Source organism: Mustela putorius, unplaced genomic scaffold (assembly GCF_011764305.1).
Source record: "Mustela putorius furo isolate JIRA1106 unplaced genomic scaffold, ASM1176430v1.1 tig00000228_pilon_pilon_pilon, whole genome shotgun sequence".
NCBI classification, from domain to species: domain Eukaryota; kingdom Metazoa; phylum Chordata; class Mammalia; order Carnivora; family Mustelidae; genus Mustela; species Mustela putorius.
Genome location: NW_025421322.1, coordinates 30,449,498 through 30,472,936, shown reverse-complemented (window position 1 = coordinate 30,472,936; position 23,439 = coordinate 30,449,498). Strand labels below are relative to the sequence as shown.

The following is a 23,439-nucleotide window of genomic DNA, read 5'->3' as shown; positions in this document are numbered from 1 at the left end:
CACCTGTGTTGCCATTTGGTCATCCAGAGCCCGGGCTCCCAGCTCTCTGTCCATGTGCTGGAGGGGAAGCTGGTCTTGCCAGCCTGCTTCAGGGCGGTCCCTGGGGTCTGTAAGCTGGTGCACGAAAGCCCTTTTGCAGAGCCTGGTGTGTGCAAGGCGCTCAGTCAAGAGTAGCTGATTCTGTTACTCTGTATGCACTTCTCTTTTAACCATTTCCCCCTTTGCTTTGCTTTCCAGCTCCAGGGCCTGAGCCACAATGTGATCTTCACCTTGGACTCCTTGTTAAAAGGAGACCTGAAGGGAGTCAAAGGAGTAAGTGTTCAGAAATTTGATTTTCATTTTAACCGGAAGGGATTGATTTTTTTTTTCTTTTAAGATCATAATGGTACTTGTATTTGAAAGGCACTCTGAATACTTTTAGCATTAAAAAAAAAAAGTACTTGGAAGATGATCATTAAAAAGATGTGCCACTTCACATCGTGTTATTGACTGAGGAATACGATGAGGCAGTTTCCAGAATATGGGTGAGAGCCTCCGTGGGTGCGGGCAGTCTGTGCTGAGTCTTCGCCACATCAGCAGCAACCCTCAGCCCCAGCCTTTCCTGGCCGCCAGGTCCTGCTTCCCGTGGGTCCCTGGGAAGCTCGCCTTTCCGGCCTAGGCAAGCTTCTTACAGGTGATGGGTGCTGTGCTGCTCCCTGAGCTTCTGAGTCAAGCTTCACACACCCTGTAAAGGAAAGCACTTTTGCTGAGATGTTCTTTCAGAATTAGTTATTTGCCTTTGAACAAAAGTAAATTCAATCTCTGCTTCATTTTCTCTCTCCTAAGGATCTCAAGAAGCCATTTGACAAAGCTTGGAAAGATTATGAGACAAAGTTGTAAGTAGCTTTTTGTTTGTTTTTTATAGTGTTGAATTTCTTAAGAAACCATTAACTGGAAGACTCCTTTCTTCTCGACAGCAGCTTGTGTAGTACATCCTCGTGAGGGCTAAGGGTTTGGGAGTGCTGACCTAATGAGAAGGAGTGCCTCGGCTGCGTCGCCGTGTGGAGTGAGGGATGCGGTCACTGCCCAGCGTTTCAGCGCGCATGGCTGCTGCTACTAGCTATCAGGCTGTAAATCTGACAGTTGTGACTTTTCTTTAATTATATAGTTAGCACATAACTGTAGACTGTTGACATCCCCACCTAGCAGTCAGGAAATAATAAAAGCTCGTGTTCGTGACGTCCTTCTGCCTGCCAGGGCCTGCACGCAGTGTTCCTGTACGCGTGACCATCTCACGGGGGCCTCACTGTCTGCGTCTGGTTCAAGGGACCGAAGCCTGGAGAGGCTGAGGAGACTTCAGAAGGTCAGAGAGCTAGGTGGGCGGTGTCGTGCTGGCATTCTCCAGGGCTGGAGCAGCCCCGGATGGGCACGGCAGGCCGGCCCTGCTGGGTTATTGCGGGGATTGTGGAGAAGATGTGCGTGAGGTACGTGGTACAGGCCTGGCTCGTCTTCATACTGTATGGATCATACCACCTGCCTTTGTTATTTTTTTTTAAAGATTTTAATTATTTGAAAGAGAGAGTCCAAGGGGAGGGGCAGAGAGTGAGGGAGAAGCAGATTCCCCACTTAGCAGGGAGCCTGATGAGAGGCTCCATCCCAGGACCCTAAGATCATGACTTGAGCCCAGGGCAGCTGCTTAACCAACTGAGCCACCCAGGGACCCCTCCCTTCTTTTGTTATTATTACTCAGAAACATCTGTATTGTCAGGAGGTGGGGTTGGGGGAGAAATAGATTTTAAAGCACTTAATAAAAATCTTGGCTGTGAACTTGGCTGGCTATGAACATAAGCGAATAAAAGCCATTTCTGTCGACAGCAATAACAGCAGAATGAAAACACAAACAAAAGAAAAACAAATTCAGGATTAAATTTGTTTTTTGCCAAACTGCTTCCGTAAATGCTTATGTGAGCAGTGCCATTGCTGGAGACTTGCTGCCTTCGGAATACTTTCATGCATTGACAGTTAAAAGGCAGCCAAGAACAAGAAAGGTTCTTAAAATGGTCAGTGATGTAAATGAATACCATGGACCATCCTTTCTTCCGTTATGGAAGAGGATTATGAATGCTCACTCTTGTGACCGAAGTCTTGCCCTGCCCAGAGGCAGCTGCGTGTACTGGGCTGGGGTAGAACTAAGTACATAGCAAAGGGGAAGGCGTCCACAAAAGGGAGAAAAAAACTTTGTTCTAGACTTGTGGAGTAGATCTCTTTTGTAGGACATGGAAATAACAAAACAAGACACAATATGTGCTCTGTCAACTAAAGTACCACCAATGTTGGGTGGTACAACCATATTTTTAAAACCATCTTTGAGTTGGTGGAAGAGCTCAAAGTTCCTGCTGGTCAGTATCATGAATATCAGAGAACACAGACCGTTCTCAGATGATCCGGGTGCCTTCATGGCACTTTCCTCAACTGTATTCGAATGTGTCTGGCTGTTCACTACTCTGTTTATTGTCCTCCAGCATCTGACCTTGGTGAGCTCAGAGACCACACAGTCCTTGTGTTTGGTGCTCATCTCTCAGGACCTTGCAGAACCTTGGGCACATAGCTAGTGCACAGGGAATAGCTCCTGAAAGAATGAAAGAATTACCCACATCTGCAAATGTGTACCAGAATTCTTGAGTTCAGCAGGTCCTGATTCTAGGATTTCACCAGAAACATTTTTGTTTTTCTTTTTCTTTTTTAATAAATCCCTGGCAATAAATTATTTTGCTAAGATAGGCTTCTTCCTCACTCTGTATAGTAGTACAGGAAGTAAAAAAGAAAACAGCAAATATTTGATTATATGATGTGGTAGGAATCATTTGAGTATGAATTAAAGAAAACAAAAGGATATAACAAAAAAAAGAGAAAAGTTAATTATTAGCTGTGAGGACCCAGGGTGGCTGCTCTGTGGTCCTCGTTTAGAACCCCGGAGGCAGTGAGCCATCGCGTGGTTAAGACCACAGGGAATCAGAGACCGTGGGAGAAGCTGGGTGGTGCCGCTTATCAGTTCTACGACTTGAGCCACGGTACTTAACTTTGATGATGGTCCTCACCTGTTATTAAAACAAACAAAAAACGAAGAAGAAGAAAAATCACCCACTTCTCAAGGCTTCTGTGAGGACAAGATAATGTAATATGTTGAAGTTATTGCTACTGCTGTCTGGATACAGCTGGCCCTCAGTCAATAGTTTCTAGCAAGATTTTTTTTTAAAGATTTTTTTATTTATTTATATGACAGAGAGAGAGATCACAAGTAGGCAGGCCGAGAGAGAGAGGAGAAAGCAGGCTCCCCGCTGAGCAGAGAGCCCGACGCGGGGCTCAATCCCAGGACCCTGAGATCATGACCCGAGCCGAAGGCAGAGGCTTAACCCACTGAGCCACCCAGGTGCCCCTCTAGCAAGATTTTTAATGATCAAATAATATTTGGTCAAAACAATACCCATACATCAAACGTCAAATAGTACTTGCATCCGTTGAGACTGTGACTGCGTATAGTAGACGCCCCAGTAACAGTGGCTCCAACATAAAGGTCCCAGGGCAGACTGGGCACCCATCACAGCAGCCCTTACATGTCGTCAGAATGTCTGTGCTGCCCCCCAGATGCTGAGCTCAGGGAGTCTGTGCTGCTCCTGAAGAGGCAGCTTTCTTTTCCTAATGAGGAACAGGAGAGGGGATCTTAAGTAGGTAATGGGCATGCTTCCTGTGAAGACACAGCAGTCAGTGGCCCGGGGTTCCTGGCCTGCTGTTCCCTCTCCTGTCCCCCCTGCTGCCGGCCCCCTGGCTTCTCTGCTTCTGTGTTCCTCGGTGTTCTCTCCCACTGCCGCAGATAAGGGCTTAGCTCTGTGCACAGCCAGCCCCGTCACGTTCCCACCCCAACCCAGGTCAGCCAGTGCGGTTCATACAATGGTGTATAGGTAAACCAGTTGTCAGTTTTGAACTGGGAGTGCAGATGTTCGGGGGGCAGTTGAATGGTGCCTTATAATGGATTTCCATTCTTACAGCACCATTTTTTGCCTTTCCTTAATGAAATTATTGCCTCATTTCTGCATTTGCCTGGTCTCTGTGAATCTGTTCCCACCAATGCCCAACATCTATAAGTACTGTTTCTGTTTAGAAAATACACTCTCTACGTTGTAACGATGATTATGTGTGGATTAACATTGGGTTCTCTGTCAGTCCCTTCTTTTCTGTCTGGAGAATCCTTGCACAGCTCTTTAGATCAGCAGTGTCACTGGCATCCTGGGCTGCCTTTCCATGGGGATGGTCCTCCTTCTCTTTCCTGGAGCAGTCCTGTATTTGGTGGCATGCTACTTCTAGTCGTTTGCAGGAAACAGCTCTAAAGGAGGGAAATGTTTCAGATTTTGGCATGTCCAGAAATATCTTCATTCTGCCATCACACAGAATGGGAGTTTGGCTGAATGTAAAATCCTAATTTTATAACCATATTCACTCGAACTATTGAAGAGATTGCTCCACTGTCTCATTATTTCCAGTGTAATGAAAAATTCCGATGCGGCTTTAATCCCCATTTCTCTGTGTGTGACATGGGGGTTTGGGGAAGGGGTTCACTTATTCACAGTTAGAAAATGTTCATATTTTGGGGCACCTGGGTGCCTCAGTCAGTTAAGCATCTGACCCTTGATTTCGGCTCAGGTCTTGATCTCAGGGTCCTGGGATTAAGCGCCATGTCAGGCTCCATGCTCAGCGGGAAGTCTGCTTAAAGATTCTCCCTCTCCCTCTGCCCCTTCCCCTGTGCGTTCTCTCTCAAATAAATAAATCTTTAAAAAGAAAAGAAAATTCTAGTCTTTTTTTTCCCCAAAGTTTCGACATTTCTGCATGCATTGACCTTCTCCTTGCAATTTTTAGTCTTCAGTTCTAGAAATGTTTCCTGTCATTCCTCCCATCTGTTTTGTTTTTCTGTTTATTCTCCTAAAATGCCTCACCATATAGTATTGGACTCCCCGGGTGCTTGTTATAATTTTTCTCTCTTTTCTGTCCTATTTGTCTGTTATGTTTTAGATTATTTTCACCCTTTTATTCCCACTGTTTCAGTCGACTTTATTTGGCTGCCATATTTTCAATTTCCAGAGCACTTTTTCTTGATTAGTTGGGAGGTTTTGGTGGTCTTTTTATAGTTCCTTGTTGTTTCAACAAATGTTGGAGAGGATGTGGAGAAAGGGGAACCCTCTTACACTGTTGGTGGGAATGTAAGTTGGTACAGCCACTTTGGAGAACAGTGTGGGAGTTCCTCAAAAAATTAAAAATAGAGCTACCCTATGACCCAGCAATTGTACTACTGGGTATTTACCCCCAAGACACAGATGTAGTGAAAAGAAGGGCCATATGCACCCCAGTGTCCATAGCAACAATGGCCACAATTGCCAAACTGTGGAAAGAGCCGAGATGACCTTCAGCAGATGAATGGATAAAGAAGATGTGGTCCATATACACAATGGAATTTTACTCAGCCATCAGAAAGGATGAATACCCAACTTTTGCATCAACATGGATGGGACTGGAAGAGATTATGCTGAGTGAAATAAGTCAGGCAGAGAAAGTCAGTTGTATGGTTTCACTCATTTGTGGAGCATAAGGACATTATGGAACATTATTGTGGAACATAGCATGGAGGACATTAGGAGAAGAAAGAGAAAAATGAGAGGGGGAGATTGGAATGGGAGATGAATCATGAGAGACTGTGAACTCTGGGAAACAAACTGAGGGTTTTAGAGGGGAGGTTGGGGGGATGGGTGAGCCTGGTGACAGGTATTAAGGAGGGCACGGATTGCATGGAGCCCTGGGTGTTGTACGCAAACAATGAATCATGGAACACTGCATCAGAAACTAATGATGTATCGTATGGTGTCTAACATAGTGTAATAAAAAAAATTTTCTTAAGTTTCTTGTTTTTTCATAGAAACAGTATTTTAGCTGAGGATTTGATTATGTTTTATAAGATATTCTTTTTCTTACTGCCTCTGGTTACCTCACCACCACCCCCAACTTGCTATTTTGATCTCTTGCCTTCATTTTGGAGGTTTTCCTTCACTGCCCATTCATATCTGAGAGCAAAGCACTCAACAGTTGATGGAGAGATCATACTTGTCATCAGGACCGGGCAAGAATGCCGTGAGCTGCCTTTTTAGGTTTTAGGATGTCAAGATAGATTTTTTTCTTCCTTTTTTTTCTTTCTTTCTTTTTTTTTTCTTTTTTAGAGAGAGTGGGGAGGGGCAGAGGGAGAAAGAGGCTCTCAAGCAGACTCCCTGCTGGGCACAGAGCCTGATCTAGGGCTCAGTTCCAGGACTGTGAGATCAGAACCTGAGCCAAAATCAAGAGTCAGATGCGCAACCAGCTGAGCCACCCAGGGGCCCAAGACAGCTTGTTCATCAGGAGCACTCTAAATGTCAGTATCCAGAGGCGTGTCTTCTGGCATCATTCAGTCCCCTCAGCCCCCTGTCTGGTGATTGTATATTATGGTATTCTGGAAGCAACCAAGGCCATGGAGGTACCCCTGTGGTTCAGGGTGTGCACTTTCTCTTTTCCTCTGTGTAGACCTGCTCTTCCAGATACCTGTTGAATTCTCTCCTCCTTTTTTGCTTCTCTTCCCACCCACAGCAGTGGAGAGAGCTGAGGCTTAAGCCCCAGCTGCTTTCATGCTGCTTGATGGCCAATATGGCTAATAAGATATGGCATTACAGTGATAGAGGCATCCCAACCAGATTTATAGTAGATTTTCCCATGAGTTGATTTTCTACCGTGTTTGTATATAGACAGGGATATTGGCTGTCTTTGGGGTTTGATTTCCTACAACTACAATTTAAAAGAAGATTTGAAAGCTAAGTCAGTTCACCTTTGCATTCACAACTAAAATTCACTCTTCCTGAAATTGGAAGTCTGTTTTCAAGTTATTTCGGAAAGAGGGTCATAACCATTGGTGTTACTGCCAAAGTACCATCTGTCATAGCCAAGTGTTAGCTTCGGCTGTGTTGGTTTCGTATGGGTCCTCCTTCGTGCTCGCTTCGGCAGCACATACACGTACGGTCCTCCTTCGCGCTCGCTTCGGCGGCACATACGCGTACGGGACCTCCTTCGCGCTCGCTTCGGCGGCACGTACGCGTGCGGGTCCTCCTTCGTACTTGGCTCCTTCCCTCTTTGCCCGTCCACACCGAAGAACGTTTTATAGGATCCAAATTACAGATTGGGATTTTTCCCATCCTTATTTTGTATAATTGTCCCTGATGGTTGAATTATTAAAATGTGTTATGGGGATATGGAAATGTCCCAGGTTTAGAGGAATATTGGAAATTACCTTTGACTACTTTTTGTTCACTTTGATTGTCTTGAAATAATTCTCAGACCCATCATCTGTTAGTAATCTCGATATGCCTCAGTTCTTCAACTTTCTGATTCTTTTTCATCGTAAAGTACTTTACCCAAGAAAAAGTCAACTGTCAATATTTCTTCATGCCCACCAAAATATGAGAGAATTTATAAGAATTCATCCACATGTGGGTGCTGGGTGGCGCAGTCGGTTAGGTTAAGCATTTGACTTTTGATTTCACTTCAGGCTGTGATCTCAAGGTCATGAGATGGAGCTTTGTGTCGGATGCCTAAGTCCTTGCTTAGGACTCTCTCCCCTATATGTGCGTGCACTCTCTCTTTCTCTCTCTCCTCTCTCAAATAAATAAATCTTAAAAAAAAAAGAATGAATTCATCCATGTGTAAGATCACAGTTAAAATGTAAGAGGTTCCCGAGGTGTTCATCTCTACAGTGTGTGTGTTCTCTCTCATTCTTCCTTTTGACCAATGTTACCAACATAAGAGTTCCTGCTGCTGACCTCTTGTAAATAAGAAGCAATTACTGGCTCTCGTTAAAGGAGGGAACGATCAGAGCTTTTTTTTAATGATGGCATCTGCTTTAACTACAGCACGAAGATTGAGAAGGAGAAAAGAGAGCACGCGAAGCAGCACGGCATGATCCGGACAGAGATCACGGGGGCTGAGATCGCAGAAGAGATGGAGAAGGAACGGCGCCTCTTCCAGCTCCAGATGTGCGAGGTACGAACGACTTCTGCAAGCGTTTCCCTGGAGTAACTGTGATCTCTCCGGCTAGTTGGGAGTTTTTATGCTTAAATGCAGGCTGTTTGGTTATTAGAGGAGGGGACTGTTTCTTAAGGGTTCTCGTCTCCATTTTTCTCCAAGCCTTGTGGGATCCGCCATTTCACTGTTGTCTCATATTTTGAGCCTTGGTCCTGGGGGGCTCTTTATGCCAAAACAGGATTCTTTGGTGAGAACTTTAATGTTGCTTGTGAGTGAGTGTGGAAAAAAATGTTTGGTGAGAAGTAACCCTGGTGAATATGAAGTCTTCCTGGTACAGGTGTAGAGCATGTTTATTGTTTTTTTAACCACATGTCTGGGTTGAATGCTAAGTCAAATGCTTAAATAAAGTAGTGATTAAGAAAGCCTGAGTTCATGAAAGCATGCTTCTTTGGACTTAGAGCAGTGGTTCTCAAACTGGGTTCCCAGTGAACACTGGCACTCCCTGACCTGGCATCCTGCCCATTCTGTTGTAGAGTTCCTTTTATAGTTCCCCGAAAATACTAAGTTGGATAGAATTTTATCAATTTTAAGTGTTTCTTTTTTAAATGTTCCCCCCATACTTTAAGCTTCTTCTCAAACACTTCTCATAATAAAACAAGTGAAAAAAAGCAAACAATCTCAACAGAAAATCTTGACCTACTAGTAAAAATCAGACCTAGTAGTGTTAGTTAACAGCATAAATTAATAATGGGTTATTTTAATTCTTCCACCTTTTTTTTTTAATTCCTCCATTCTTGAATACCAAAAATTCTTCCTGAAAGTTTCGCTATCGGATGGCCTGTGCCTCAAGAGATGCTGTTTTCCTTGTTTTCTGCAAAGAACAGTCAACCATCCTTCAGGGTTTGACCATGTGAACCCTTAAGTTTAAGATCCACTGCACCAGGGGGAAATAATCAGTTATTCTAGAATGTTTTACTATGTTTGATTCTGCTTGTCTTGTAAACTAATGAGCATTTATAAAACGCTAACAGTCTAATCATTTCATTTATACACTTGGGACTGCCAAATCAGCATTTCCCGAATTAAACTCACGCTGTCTGCGGGCAGCCAAGGTTCAGTAACTTGTGTGGATTCATGACTGGTGTTCTGCTGCCCAAACCCACGGCTGTAAAACCGTATCTGTAATGAGCAACATAAAATTTTGTTTTATTTCCACAGTATCTCATTAAAGTTAATGAAATCAAGACCAAAAAGGGTGTGGATCTGCTGCAGAATCTCATAAAGTATTATCATGCACAGTGCAAGTAAGTAGAATATCATGGTCACAATTATTAGCCCAAGTAAGACCCCCTTCACTTACTTGGTTTTCTTAATTGTTTCTTCCTTTCTGGTTTTCATTTGGTCACTATATATAGTGTGATATCAGAACCTTCCAAAGCCTCATAAGAAATAGTATTATGTTCCATCTTTGTTGTTTTCTGTAAGTAAGTAACTCAGATGAGTGCAAGTATTTGGCTACTGAAAAATGCTGTATTACTTACAAATGCTGACAGTGGCCTTGACAGTCCGTGAAGCTCTTGTTACAGATACATGCGTCCCTGTCACATCCCTGTTGCGACAGAGGCTCCAGTGACCTCCACGCCCTCCTCCCTTACTTGGCAGTTTACCTATTATCGGGTCATTTGTTCCACGTATTTTTCTTTGCAGTGTTTTTCTTTGTCATCTAAATTAGGTGAAATTAAATAGTTGGGGCACTAAGAATACTTTGCCTCTGTACTCAGATTCCTATGAATTGGTGGTACATCCGCTGTTTATACCAGCACCATTTTTGCTTATTAATTTTGCATTTTTACTATGTTTGAGATTCTGTGGTATTGCATTTGCTTATTTACTTCTTGTTTATTTACTGGATTAGCTTTCATGGGTTTTCTGGTAGAGTTTTTATGTGAAAACGTGCCCATTATTAAAATTTGTAATGCTCTAATAAGATCTTCATATTTGACTGGGACAGCTAAGGAGGTCAGCATTAATACTGTGGAATGCACAGAAGGCGTGAGCCAGAAAGATGAGTTCAGACCTTGGCTCTGCAGCCAGGTGACTATATGATCTTCATCTGGTTCCTCTTTAAACCTCAGTACCCTCAGCTCTAAGGTGGGGTTAAGGTTAGTAGATGTGTGAGAATTAAATGAGATAATGCATGTGGAGCCAACTACATTGTATGTGTTTGCAGCTCTGAGGATTCCAAGCAGCACTGGAATCATTCGTTCATACATGTATCGTACAGAATTGTTTCAGGAGAAGCTTTTAACGATCAAATTTTTATTTACATAGATCTGATTTGTTAACTTTTTTCTTCTCAAAATAAATTCCACCTTTTATAAATAAATATGTATCACATACAAGGAAAAAATACATTGAAGTGGAAACAGCTGCATGTTTATAAGACAGAATTTGCCTGTGACAGCCTCATGCTGAAGACCTGGTCCCTAATTTTAGCTTTGGGTGGAATTGAATTTCATCTTTCATCAATTTCAGTTTTCCTAGAAATGCATCACTGCTTTGAAACCTCTACTGAAATAAGGGAAACTCTTAGTCTTCTCCATTATAACACTTTGGTAGCAAATCTGATTTTACCGATTTTAGAAATCTCTCTCTCTCTCTCTCTTTTTTTTAAAGTAAGCTGTGAGCCCAGTGTGCTGCTCAGACTCAAAACCCTGAGACCAGGCGTTGCATGCGTCACCAACTAAGCCAGCCAGGCACCCCAGAAATCTTCTGATCTCACATTCTCTTACCGTACAGAGAAGGGTTTAACCTCCACAAACATTAGCTTTCCAAGATGTAAGATGTTTTGTAAACTATACAGTTCTTAACCTTTGTTCCTAAACGTGAGAAGAGCAACTCTGACCTGGGTAGCTAATGCGCCCTCCCTTCATTCCTTCGCTTCCTGCCTTTTCACTTTCCAGAAATACTTATCCATCCACTGACAAAGGCCAGGTCCTTTGAAACAAGTACTCTGCTCTCAGGAGCTAATTCTTTGGTACAGGAAGTGAGTTGGGTCATCAGTCATCACAGTGGGCCTTGGAAGTAACTGCTGGTAGGGCATCAGGAGAAGGGGAGACTTTCATCCAGGTGGACTGAGAAGGGCTCCTTGAAGTGGGGGGTGGCGGGTGGCGGCAGTCCGGAGTAGACTTGGGGGATGGCTGGCATCTGGTCCTTGGAATCTGGTAGAAGAATCTCTCTGGAGCAGAGAGAGATAGCAGAAGGAAACCCCACACAGTAAAAACCTCCCTGTGGGAGGAGGTATTCCCTCCTTCTGGGAAGAGGTTATAATGGGGTTCTGCCCCTGGTTGAACCTCAAGAATTCCCACATAGCAAGAGGCCGGGGTAATACTCTTTCAGGGAGACTCAATTCTTTCCTACTTCAGGCAATTCTTCAGAAACCCTTAATAGACTTGTAAACCATCTCTACCTAATTCAGAAGCAGTGGGGGCGGGGGTACCTGGGTGGCTCAGTTGGTAAAGTGTCTGCCTTTGACTTGGGTCACAATCCCAGGGTCCTGGGATCCAGCCCTGTGTTGGGCTCTCTCTGCTCAGCGGGGAGCCTGCGTCTCCCCCTCCCACTGCCTGCCACTCACCCTGCTTGTGCACTCTCTCACTCTCTCTGTCAAAGAAATAAATAAAATCCTTTAAAAAAAAAAAAAAAAAAGGAGGATTTCTTATCCTACGTACTTACTCCAGTTCCCCAAATGATTTTCAGTACAAAGTCAAGGGGCATCTAAGAGTAAGTTTGCTCTGGTAACACCCAATGCAGTCCCAGCACCTCAGCGGGGATGCAGCTGCTACAGTGGAACAATATGGGGAGCAGAAAAGAAGAGCTTCCGACTTGCTGTTACCCTTTCCAGCTCACCCACACCAACTGCTTGTCACTTTGACACTTGAACATTGTGGGGAACATGCTGCCTTCAGAACAAGCATAATATCCTACGGTTCACCCACGCCTTTTACCACCTAGCAAGTGTCATTGTGATCTGCAGGATCATGAGCACTTACAAACATTACTATATTATCCTTAATTTTACAATAATAATAGCTAACATTTATCAAGGGCAATCAGGGAATTGTAGCTCTGGAAGGATGAGTAACTTGCCCCGAGGCACATTCACTCATTCAGTAGATGCTTCGTAAACATGTCAAAGTGGACAAAGCAAAAGAAACCAAAGGAAGAAATAGGTAAGTTGGACTTCAAAATTCAAAAAGGCTTTGTGAGTGAAAGGACATTATTACGAAAGCAAAGGGGCGTCTGGGTGGTGCAGGCAATTAAGCATCTGCTTTTGGCTCAGGTCGTGATCCCAGGGTCCTGAGATGGAGCCCCACATCAGGTTCTCTACTCAGCGGGGAGCCTGCTTCTCCCTCTCCCTCTGTCTGCTGCTCCCCCTGCTTATTTTGTCTCTCTCTTTCTCTCTTTCTTTCTCAGTCAAATAAAATCTTTAAAAATAAAAATTTTAAAAAAATTTTTAAAAAGGCAAAAAGACAGCCCACAGAATGGAAGGAAAATAATTGCAAATCATTTATCTGATAGGGGTCTGGTATCCAGAATATATAAAGAACTCCTACAACTTAACAACAAAAAGATAATCCATTTTAAAAGTGGGTAAAGAATTTTAATAGCCATTTCTCTGGAAAAGATACACAATGGCCAAAAGCACAAGAAACAAATCTCCATGTCATTAGTCATTGAGGAAGATACAAATCAAAACCACAATGAGATACCACTTTGCCCCCAGTAGGATGGCAGGATTTAAAAAAACAACAGCAACAACAAAATGGAAACTAGGTCTTGGCGAGAATGTAGAGAAATTGGAGCCCATAATACATTGCTGAAAGAAATGTAAGTAGGTGCAGCTACTTTGGAAGACCTCTTGGCAGTTCCTCAAAAATTTAAGCCTAGAATTATATGGTCTTGCAATCGTATGCCTAGGTAGATAACCCAAGAGGAGTGAAAAAAGTATTTAACAAAATGTTAACAAAATGACAAATTTAACAAAATGAACAAGAATGTGTTCATACATACTTATAGCCTCATTATTCACAGTAGCCAAAGTGTAGAAACACCCAAATGCCCATCAGCTGATGCCCAGACAAAGTACGGTACTGCAACGCAGTGGGACGCTGTTGGGCTCTATGACTGCGGATTGCCCCAGGAGCCAGACTGTGGCGCTCAGAGGCGACTCCCTCCCTCTGCTGTCCTTGGAATGTGGGTTCTGCTTGCCTTTCCCATCCCCAGCGGCTGCCCCAAGGACATAGCCTTGAGATGATGATGTGGCATTGAGAACACCTGCGCAGTGTATTCACGACTGAGCACAGTTGGGGTCTCTTTATAAACTGGAGATTTGGAAGGCAGGTGCAGGGACCCAGTCACATAGCTGCCGCCCAAGACAACACTCACATGTCAGCTCCCTTCGCTTTTATGGAAACTGCCCCTGCCCACGTGCAGGGGCCCGCTGCTTGCTCAGGTCTCTTCCTGCGCTCTGTGTACAGCGGCCAGTTTCAGATCACACTCAGGAAGCTCCCAGGAGGGTTGTAAAGCCACGTATGTGCTGAAGCAGGGATGAAGATCTGAAACATTCTAAGTGAAAGAAGCCTGACGTGGAAGGCCCCATACTGTAGGATTCTGTTTAAACAAAATGTCCGTAAAGATAGGTCCACTAAGACAGAAAGCAGAGTATTGTTTGCTAGGGCAAGGGAGGAACTGGGAACCATTGCTAACAGGTACGGGCTTCCTTCTTGGGGTGATAGCTGTGTTCTGGAATTAGTGGGGACAGTTGCACCACATTGTGAACAGACTAAACACCACTGAATTGTACACTTTGAAGTGGTAGATTTTACATTACATGAATTATATCTTAATTTTTTTAATGCAGAAAACGGTAACAAAACAAAAGCAAAGATCCATGTCCCCATAGAACTTACATGTAGAAGGTGATAGAACCAAGTCTTACAGCCAGGTCTCTGTGACTCCAGAGTGCATGCTCTTGATAAAGTCAGAAATCTGAATTTGGTAAGCCTGGATTTGGGCCTGGACATCTCTGTTTTTAAGACTCTCTAAATGTGAGCCCAGCATATCACTATCAGCAAGCTCTTTGACCTGAACTGTCAAGATACATTTGTGGTTAATTAGTACTTATATGAATTAACCCTTGTCCCTTTAAGTTCCTTAACCACCACAGGACTCAAGTGGAATGTATCAAGAGAATATCAGCCCCGCTAGCTGGAAATCAGTACCTGGAGCTTCGAAGTAGGCTTTCAGGAGGGGTTGGTAGTTGGTGTGTTAAGAAATCACTTCGTTTTTTTTTTAATTTGTTTTCTAATTTGTTTTAAAGAACCATCCTTTCTGTGATACTACGAGGGCATCATGGCTTCTTTTGAAAATAATATGCTTCCAGAGCATTTCAGCCTTTGACCAAATAGCCCCTCTTTCTAAGCCAAGCAGGATATGATTGGGGTAGTAGGAAGATCCTGCTGTCTCTCTTTCTTGAAATTAAATTAAAAGCAGAAAGAACATACTATCTCCCTTTCCAATCCTTGTTTGGACAGAATAAGAGGTGAAGTACGTAGCGACTTTCTCGGGTTCAAGAGGACTGCCTCGCTCTGAGCGTGTGCTCTGCCTGATGGACGGGCGACTGTGTGTGTTCACACTCACAAGCCCGCACTCTGCCGCCGTGAGCGTGTTTCAGTAGTTGGGAGAAATGTGAGTGCCCTTCTGCCTATCAGTTGGCAGCTTTTCTTTTTCTGGCACTGTGGGTCATTAAAATATGGTCCTGTTTCTTTCAAGCTGCTTATTTCAGAAGCAAAGCCAATGCAGCTATGTCTCTAAGGTCAAAGAAATAATGAGGCTTATTTTGCTGGCCTGTGGCCATCATGTATTCAACTTCTTCTCTGTGCCTGGCATTTTAGGAACATTATCACAGTGCTCACAAGAACTCTCCACACTACATGGGATCATCTCCATTTCCTGCAAAAGGACACTGAGGCACAGGGATTCAGAGATTATGCTGTTACTCAGCAGAAGAGCCAGGATTTGGACCCAGATCAGCCTGATATGTTTAACTACTACCTGTGCTCCAGAGCTGGGAGTGCTTTCACTCAAATCTCAACTTTGCACCCAATGACTAGATGGCCCCATTTAAACAACTTAAACTCTCTGGGCCTCAGTTACCTTGTTTTGATCTATTTTGTTGACTTCCCAATGAGACTTAAAAGGGATGCTTAATTATGCATAATAACGAGTGACTGGCACAGAATAAATACTTAGGTGCCAGTAAGTATTATTATTATTACTGTTGTATATTATTAGTATCGTCATTATTATTATTACTGTTAATCATCATCTATTTTCCAAAGATCTCATTATATTTCAGTTATGTGCAGAGAAAGTGGCCAAGGGGCAAGTGGGGTGTCAGAGAGGTGATGTCACTTTCCGCATTCAGACTGAGTGACAGGTCATCAGAACTGACATTTGTGCTTCCTTTTCCAATGAGGAGAAAGAACACTCTTATCTGTAGTAGTTCATCTGCCTCTCTCGGAAGCCAGGAAACATCCACCTTCGGATGATCATGCTCACCCTCAGAGAGGGTCACAACCTGCCCAAGGTTATACACACAGTGAAATTGAGAGATTTTGGCTCTCAATCCAAAATGTGATACACTTTTGACTCCAGAGTTCATGTATTTCCGGTGAACCAGAGCCAGTGAGCTGGAGGGAGGAGCCCAAGAACAGAGAAGCCCCTTCCCTCCGTGAATTGTTGTGGCGGGTGACGTGTGACCGTGACTCTGAGGCCCACCCAGCCCGTGGCTGAGACTGCTCAAGGGAGGCACAGTCAGGCACAGAGGGCAGGGGTCACCAGACCCACCTTGCCGTGGACAGCACGTCGGCCTTTGCTTACTGATGACTGTGTTACTAATGTCAAGATGGTTTTGTTCTCCCTGTCACTTGTCCCCTCGGCCCCCTGTTCCCGTTTCTCGCTAAAACCCAGAAGCGAGCCCTAGCGTAACTTTCTGAGATGGACTCAGCTCAGTTGGTTCTTTTCTTAATTTTGTTTTGTCTAATATATGAATATATAATGTGTTCTAGAAAATGAAGTTAACAAAAGAGAAAACCTGTTATCTCGGTGAGAAGATAATTGGATTTATGTATATGATTTGGTTGTAAAAATTGGGTCATATTATAGATTAAAATGATTTCTTACTCTTAATTTTTCTTAGTCTGCGTTTGTAATGTCGTGAAGAATTCAAATGTAGGAAGATAGACTTGTCGGGGTCTTTCTTCAGCCTGTGAATTGGGAGGAATTTGTCCCTTCCAACTTGTCTTCACGTGCTGACATGTAACTTGTCATTTTTATCAGTGCCGTCTCAGATGAAAACAGATGAATGTGTGTGTTTTATAACATTCCTTGTGCTCTTCAACTCCGAGGTCACTTACTCAGTTAGTCCAGGAGAACAACTGCCGTGATGGAAATGGTGGTATTCTCTACTGTCTTAACATGGTACCCACTGGCCACACGTGGCTGCTGTGGCTGGTGAGACTTTAGGAACTGAATTTTACATGAATTTTAGTTAAATTGGCTGCTAGTGGCTACCCCATTAGAAAACACAAACCTAGAGCATTGTCATTTAAACTCGTCTTTTTAAAAAAAAAAAAAAAGATTATTCAGTTTCCTTCATGGTGAAAGTGAAAATGAAACACTAAACCTGTCTGTAGTGAATTTCTGTCCCTCGGGGAAGAGCATGACCCCTTCTGTGATGAACCCACGCAGTCCAGGGAAGGAACAGAACACGTGCTGAGCGTGTCCTGACAACCCAGCGCTTTGTGGAGCGAGTTCCTAGGTGTTACCGGTGTTACCGCCCCACTGAGTACAGTTAACAGTGAGCAGAAGTGACTCACCAGGGAACCCCTGCTAGTAAGCCCTCGAGCACAGATTCTAAGCCCTAAGCCTCTTACGCTGAGGCCCCTTTTCTGTTGTAAGGAGTCCTGCTGGCATCCACCTTCCACTGATACGTTCTATCTTCAGACCCTTTGTCCAGAAATGATTTCAGTATCAGAGATGAGAAGTGGTTCTGCTGTGAGTGACTTTGTAGCCATCCTCCTGCCTCTTCCACACACCCTTTTTCCCCGCATGTAGATGTTGCTGGTCCAGGTTAATGTTCATAAATGGCCTGCCCTGGGCAGAGCACAGCCTGCAGCTCTAGGGCTGGCATTAGTCCTGGGCACAAGGCCGTGCTGGGAAATGCCATCCCCTGGATAGGATGGGCAAGCTGCCGTGGGAGGCGGCAGCAAACCGAACTACAGTAGAAGCGTGGGGGCGGGGGGGGGGCATTTCAGCAAGAGGGAACAGCAGATGCAAAGGGCAGGGAGAACTGAAGGAAAAAAAAAATGTAGCATGGCTGGGGTGCAGTTTTTTCGAAGAAGATAGTAGGAGATAAAACCAGAAAGCTATTCAGGGGCCAGAACACAAGTCGCATTCAATTCCATACTGAGAAGTTTAACTTGGATCCCGATAGGCAGTGGTGAACCACTGAATGTTAGAAGGGTTTAAATGCAGCTCTCAAGTTAAATGGTTCACCAGAAAGCCCTCCTTCCCCCATTCCTCTGCTGGCAGACTTTGTGAAGAGAGTGTTCCTTTTCCTTATTTTAGTAAGGGTTCTCAGCTGAAGGTGTCAACCTTAAAAAACTCTCACACCTCTGGGATTTCAGTATTCATTCCTGGAGGGCCAGTTCTGATAAGGATGTATTGTTACCAGTGATGGTGCATGTTAAGCTAAATACATTTGCAGATATGGATCCTAAGATGTGCCCTAAAACTTCCTGATCGCACTCCGTTCTTGTTACTCACTGAGCATCTGCCTGGGGCGGGACCCATTGCGATCCCTAGATGAGACAGTCTTCGTCCTTAAGGACCTCATTCTTCTGTGGGGAAGATGAGGGGTAGGCAGGGTTAGAGAAGCCTCCAGGACAGAGAACCATACAAACACTGAAACAAGTGGGACTCCTGGGTGGAGGGATCAGACAGGAAATCTCTTGACTTGGCGGTCAGGAGCGGGGATGTCCGAGTCAGAGCCTGGCCCCAAATCCCAGCTTTGCCACTTCGCTAGATGCGCGAGCAGATGATGCACTCACCCTGTGCCTCAGTTTTATCCTCTGAAAAGGCAATGAGATTGAAGCGCTCGTGAACTCCTTCCGGTTGCTGTGGGGGGCGAATGAGATAACTCACATAAAGTGCAAGCGTGTTCAGCTTGCTCTGCTCGCTCGGTGCCTGCCAGCGCGGATTCTTACGCGGGGTGACATAGCACTGTCTGACTGTGCACGTGGCCAGGCACCATCCGTCCAACTTGCTGCGCTTCAAGCGTGTGCCCAGCGGTCTTTGGAGAAATGAAAGGTGGCCAGCTTCCCCGCAGCCTCTCCTTACAGCGTCTAATTCATCCTCATGATATTCCACTAGTTGTGGTGTCTGTCTCTTTAGAATTCAAATACAGCACAACCGGTAGGGCTGTTTCCATGAAGAGACGGGTGTGCACATGAGACCTCGGTGTTGGAGCGGCGGCTGTAATTTCCTCTGTTCACGCGACAGCTGCCAGCATGTGTCAGATAGTGCCCGGAATCTGCTTGTTGGTGCATCTTTATAAAACACTGAAATGCGTTTATAAGCGTTTTGTGTAGCTGTGTGGGTAGAGGGCACATAGATTCATGTTCTCAGATCTTACGGGTAACTAGAGCTCATGTCTTTTTTATACTTCTGGTAAATCTCTGCTGTTCTCCTTCATAGTTTCTTTCAAGATGGCTTGAAGACGGCTGATAAATTGAAACAGTACATCGAGAAACTGGCTGCTGATTTATATAATGTAAGTATATCATGAAACGCGTGCATTTTATGTTGGTTTTGTAGATAAATATCCGTGCATTTGAAATCTGGATTAGAAGAGCTTTAAAGAAAAGAAGCAGGGGTAAGTGATCTGTCAGGATAAACTCAGTGCAGGTAAGCCTTCAGTTTAAATCAGAAGGCCTTGACAGTCAGATGTCCTAGATTACACTTTGGGGACGTAGGAGGAACAGGGTGTGTAACGGTCGGTTCTAGGTGGCTGTCCATTCGGGTTGAGTAACCTCACCTGTGAGTGCCCTGCAGTCAGCACCTGGAGGAAGAATGTTCGACCATGAAAGACAAAACTTGAGATTATCTTGGAATAGGCAGGTTTATGATTTTTTTTGTTTGCCTGTTCTGTATTTTCTCTCTTTTATCAGATGTCTGGAATTTTGCTTTTATAATAGCAAAGTCACACAAACTTTTCTGAGAAAAAAGCTAAATGCAGGAATAGAAATGGCCAGTTTGTTCCCCATAATCCACTTGGCACTAAATAATATTAAAAGTATGTTTTATGAGTACAACTACATATGTTGAAATAAGGTTTCAGAGTTAGGAATAATTCCTTCTATTTTCTATAACTTTAAAAACTGTGTGTAGTTGTGTATTTTTTCTGATTGTCTTTTTTTTTTTTTTTAAAGAGTTTATTATTAGAGCACAAGAGAGCACAAGCAGCAGGGGGAAGGGAAAAGAGAGAGGGAGAAGCAGGCTCCCCACTGACATGGAGCTAAATCCCAGGACCCTGGGATCATGACCTAAGCCCAAGGCAGGCGTTTACCTGACTGAGCCACCCAGATCTCATCACTCCCCATTGTCTTTTAATAGTTAACATGATTTGGGTTTAAGTTCTAGCTGATTCAAAACAAAACAAAACAGCACTAGTTCCTTACCCTTGGGTGCCACTGTGCAAACATTCATATACCTTAACCCATTGGGTTCTGGTCCTTTTTCAGTTTTTCTGGCCCATTTAGTCACATTATGGAATTCCTGCTACCACCTTTTGAAAAACCAGAAGCAAGTGACCCAGTGTTCTTTCTCAACTTTGTTTAAGAATGGTACTTCAGGGCACCTGGGTGGCTCATTTGGTTGGATGACTGCCTTCAGCTCAGGTCATGATCCTGGAGACCCAGGATCGGGTCCCACGTTGGACTCCCTGCTTAGCAGGGAGTCTGCTTCTCCCAAGGACCTCTCTCCTCTCATGCTCTCTCTTTCTCTCTCAAATAAATGAATAAAATCTTAAAAAAAAAAAAAAAAAAAAAGAATGGTACTTCAGAGCTAATCGTCTTGCCTAGATGTATTAATAAGAAGGCCTGTTGCATCAAGTCACTAATTTTAAAAGTCAGTGGTACTTACATAAGATGAGAAAATTCTGCCTTTCATATAAAAAAATGAGACCATGTAAAGGTTTTAATAAAGAAATCAATGATGTCATTGAACTTTTTGATGACAGGCATATTTGGATGAATTAAACTCAGCTCATTAATATATAAAAGATATGTAATGAAAGTTGTTTTTCTGTCACAGATAAAACAAACCCAGGATGAAGAAAAGAAACAGCTCACTGCACTCCGAGATTTAATAAAATCCTCTCTTCAACTCGATCAGAAGGAAGTAGGTGATCTCTGTGTTTCCAGCAGGGCTACCAGTAAAAAAGTGAGGTGGCTTGGGATGGCCTCTGTGTTTCCTTATCTGCAAAATGGGCATGTCACCAGCTTCCTGCCACCGTGGTTGTGGGGACAAACAAGATAGAAGATGCAAGTGTATACCCACTGCCTCGCCCCGTATAGTGACCATGCTTTATGACCCTTGCCCTCCTGCACAAAAGATGTTCTTAATGCCTGAACTACAATTCCAGAACCCTAGGTTTGCCATTCCGGCTTTGAAGTCATGTACTTCAAATGTGCTCTGTCCTCTCAGGGTGAAGTGCACACCCATGTCCTCTTTAGGTCTTCTCTGTCTTTCTGAGCAGCCAGAAGGAGGCCGATACAGAATCCTCTAGAATCATCTAGTAGAGAGCAGGCCAGCCATACAAACCAGCAGCCATACCCTAAGTGGTATTTGTGCCATAAGAGATCTGCTGGGAAGGGGCGCGCCAGCAGAGGGGGATGCTGAGAGGACCCTGAGATGGAAGCTGCCTGAACTAGTCCACAGTTGCCCCCAGCAGTTTGGGGGTAAAGAGGGTGGAAGATTGAGCGATGGGGTTTCTGAGGTGGAAACTCGGGCCTAGTGATAGATGACCTTGGACGCACACAATGGGGTATGGACTTCATGCCAAGGGTAAGTAAGCTAAACAGCGCTATTTGTTACATAGGGGAGGGTCAAGGTTTGCCTGTTTGTATTAGGAAATTATCATACATTGAATTTAAGTGCGGTATCTCAGTGCATATTTACTGATAACCACATAAAGCAGAGCAATTTTTTTTACCATTTATTTTTTTATTTGACAGAGATAGAAAGGGAGCACAGGTAGGCAAGAGCGGCAGGCGGAGGGAGAGGGAGAAGCAGGCTCTCCACCGAGCAGAGAGCCCGATGTGGGGCTTGATCCCAGCACCCTGGGATCATGACCCAAGCTGAAGGCAGCTGCTTAACCAACTGAGCCACCAGGCACCCCATGCTGAGCATTTCTTATATTTCCATTTCCGCATGATATCACCTCACAATGGCAAACTGACTGTACATCCTGATATTTTTTGAAGGGGCTTCTGAGTCCAAAGCAAAAAAAAAAAAGCCAACTCTCCTCAAACGTACAAGCCCTGGACCCACCACCTCACCTTTTAAAGCAACCCAAAAGGTTCTCTTTACTGAGCGAAGATAGTCCTCTGGGTTTCTGAGTGGGAGAAGTGTACAGCCCTTTCACCTTGGGCACCTGCAGACTGGAAGTAGACATCAGTGGCCAGGAGGTGTGAACCTCTTTAGTCCAGGGCCTCAACCAGCGTCTATACCCGTGTCTGGAGGCCTCTTTTGAGATGCTTATTACTGGCTTACAGATCCTAGGAGAAGTGGTCCCCTTGAATGATTTCTCCATGTAAGAGCAATAGAAGGACTAAAATGGTGGAAAGTAAGAAGTACATTGCTGTTCAAGCATGGGCAGAAATTTGCAAGGTTTTTTTAAAGATTTTTTATTTATTTATTTCACAGATAGAGATCACAAGTAGGCAGAGAGGCAGGCAGAGAGAGAGGAGGAAGCAGGCTCCCCGCTGAGCAGAGAGCCGATGCAGGGCTCGATCCCAAGTCCCTGGGATCATGACCTGAGCTGAAGGCAGAAGCTTAAGCCACTGAGCCACCCAGGTGCCCCTTGCAAGGTTTTTTTAACCACTTTCTACCTTTGCTTTCTTGTACAGTATTACCTCCTTCCTGTGTATGGAAGCTTTCTTAGGGGGAAGAAAGGCCATTGCAGTCCCTTTTTGTTTTGCTTAGAAGCTGATGTAATCTTCTCCCAGTGGTTAAAGAACAAAGTTGCATATAAGCCAAACGAGTATGTACACGATAAAATGCGCATGATTTGATTTAAAGCCACCCCAAATTAATAAATGATGTGTGTTTGTTAGCACTGTGTCCAGAGTATTTTACAGGTAAAATTGATCTTTCACAGAACACTTACCCATTCCCCTGCTGTTCATCATCTGTCATCAAAATAAGGCTGATAGGTAATGATTTCTAATGACTCAAAAAGAAAGGAGACCATCCACGTAGAGTTCTTACCATAGCACTGCCATTCTAGAAGAGCATAAACTAACCTGATAAATGACCTGAGGAATTAAAAGCACTCAGCAAGCTATTTAACCTCTCACCCCACCAGGTTCTAACTTGACTCTTTTAAAGGAGGCTTCAAGAATTTGAGCTGTCAGTAGGATCCCCAGACTTTTGGTGGACTTGTTTTTTCTTGTCAAAATTCTTCATTGACTTCTGACAGATGTTCTATGAAATTAATCATCTTAAGCTTTTATAATAGCCTAACTTCCCAAGAGAACTGTTTGCTACATAACTATCTTAAGGGTTGAAAATATTTTAAATAATGATGATACTAATAAATCTTTCCCAAAACTCCAGCATTTTGTTCGAGTCTCTCTCCATTTCTCATCATAGTGTGGTTTGCATGGTGTTTGAAAGATTCTGTGTTTTGCTCATCTCTGCAGGATCTGACACGCTGTCTGGCGCCCTAAAGTTTCTCAGTAAATATGTAGTAAACATATTTTTGCCTCCTCCATGTATCCCTTACATGAGCGATCTGAAGCTTCTCTAGTAGAGGTTAGTTTTAGGTTGGGTACCACAAACATTTCTAACCCAATTAAAGCAGTGAGTAATTACTTGCAGTTTAAAAAGATTTGAGATATTACTCCTTAATAATGCATTTTATATGTTAATACGGTTTTCTAAGGAGAAAGTAAGGTGATTTCTCCATACTCTAATAGAGAATAAGGAATGGAGCTTTAAAAAAATGACACCATAGTTTCATTCTCTAGT

The 23,439-nt window shown here is 43.8% G+C and overlaps 1 protein-coding gene across 4 annotated transcripts in view; it reads left to right on the top strand.

The window, feature by feature from the left end:
* Window positions 1-23,439, top strand: part of ASAP1 (ArfGAP with SH3 domain, ankyrin repeat and PH domain 1) — a 350,132-nt gene that overhangs the window by 246,974 nt on the left and 79,719 nt on the right. For all 4 annotated transcript variants that reach the window (XM_045078132.1, XM_045078133.1, XM_045078130.1 and 1 more), the window contains exons 6-11: window positions 238-312; window positions 826-875; window positions 7,953-8,082; window positions 9,283-9,368; window positions 18,883-18,958; window positions 20,500-20,586. In XM_045078132.1, coding sequence (XP_044934067.1) covers window positions 238-312; window positions 826-875; window positions 7,953-8,082; window positions 9,283-9,368; window positions 18,883-18,958; window positions 20,500-20,586 — 504 coding nt within the window. The remainder of the gene's footprint in view (window positions 1-237; window positions 313-825; window positions 876-7,952; window positions 8,083-9,282; window positions 9,369-18,882; window positions 18,959-20,499; window positions 20,587-23,439) is intronic.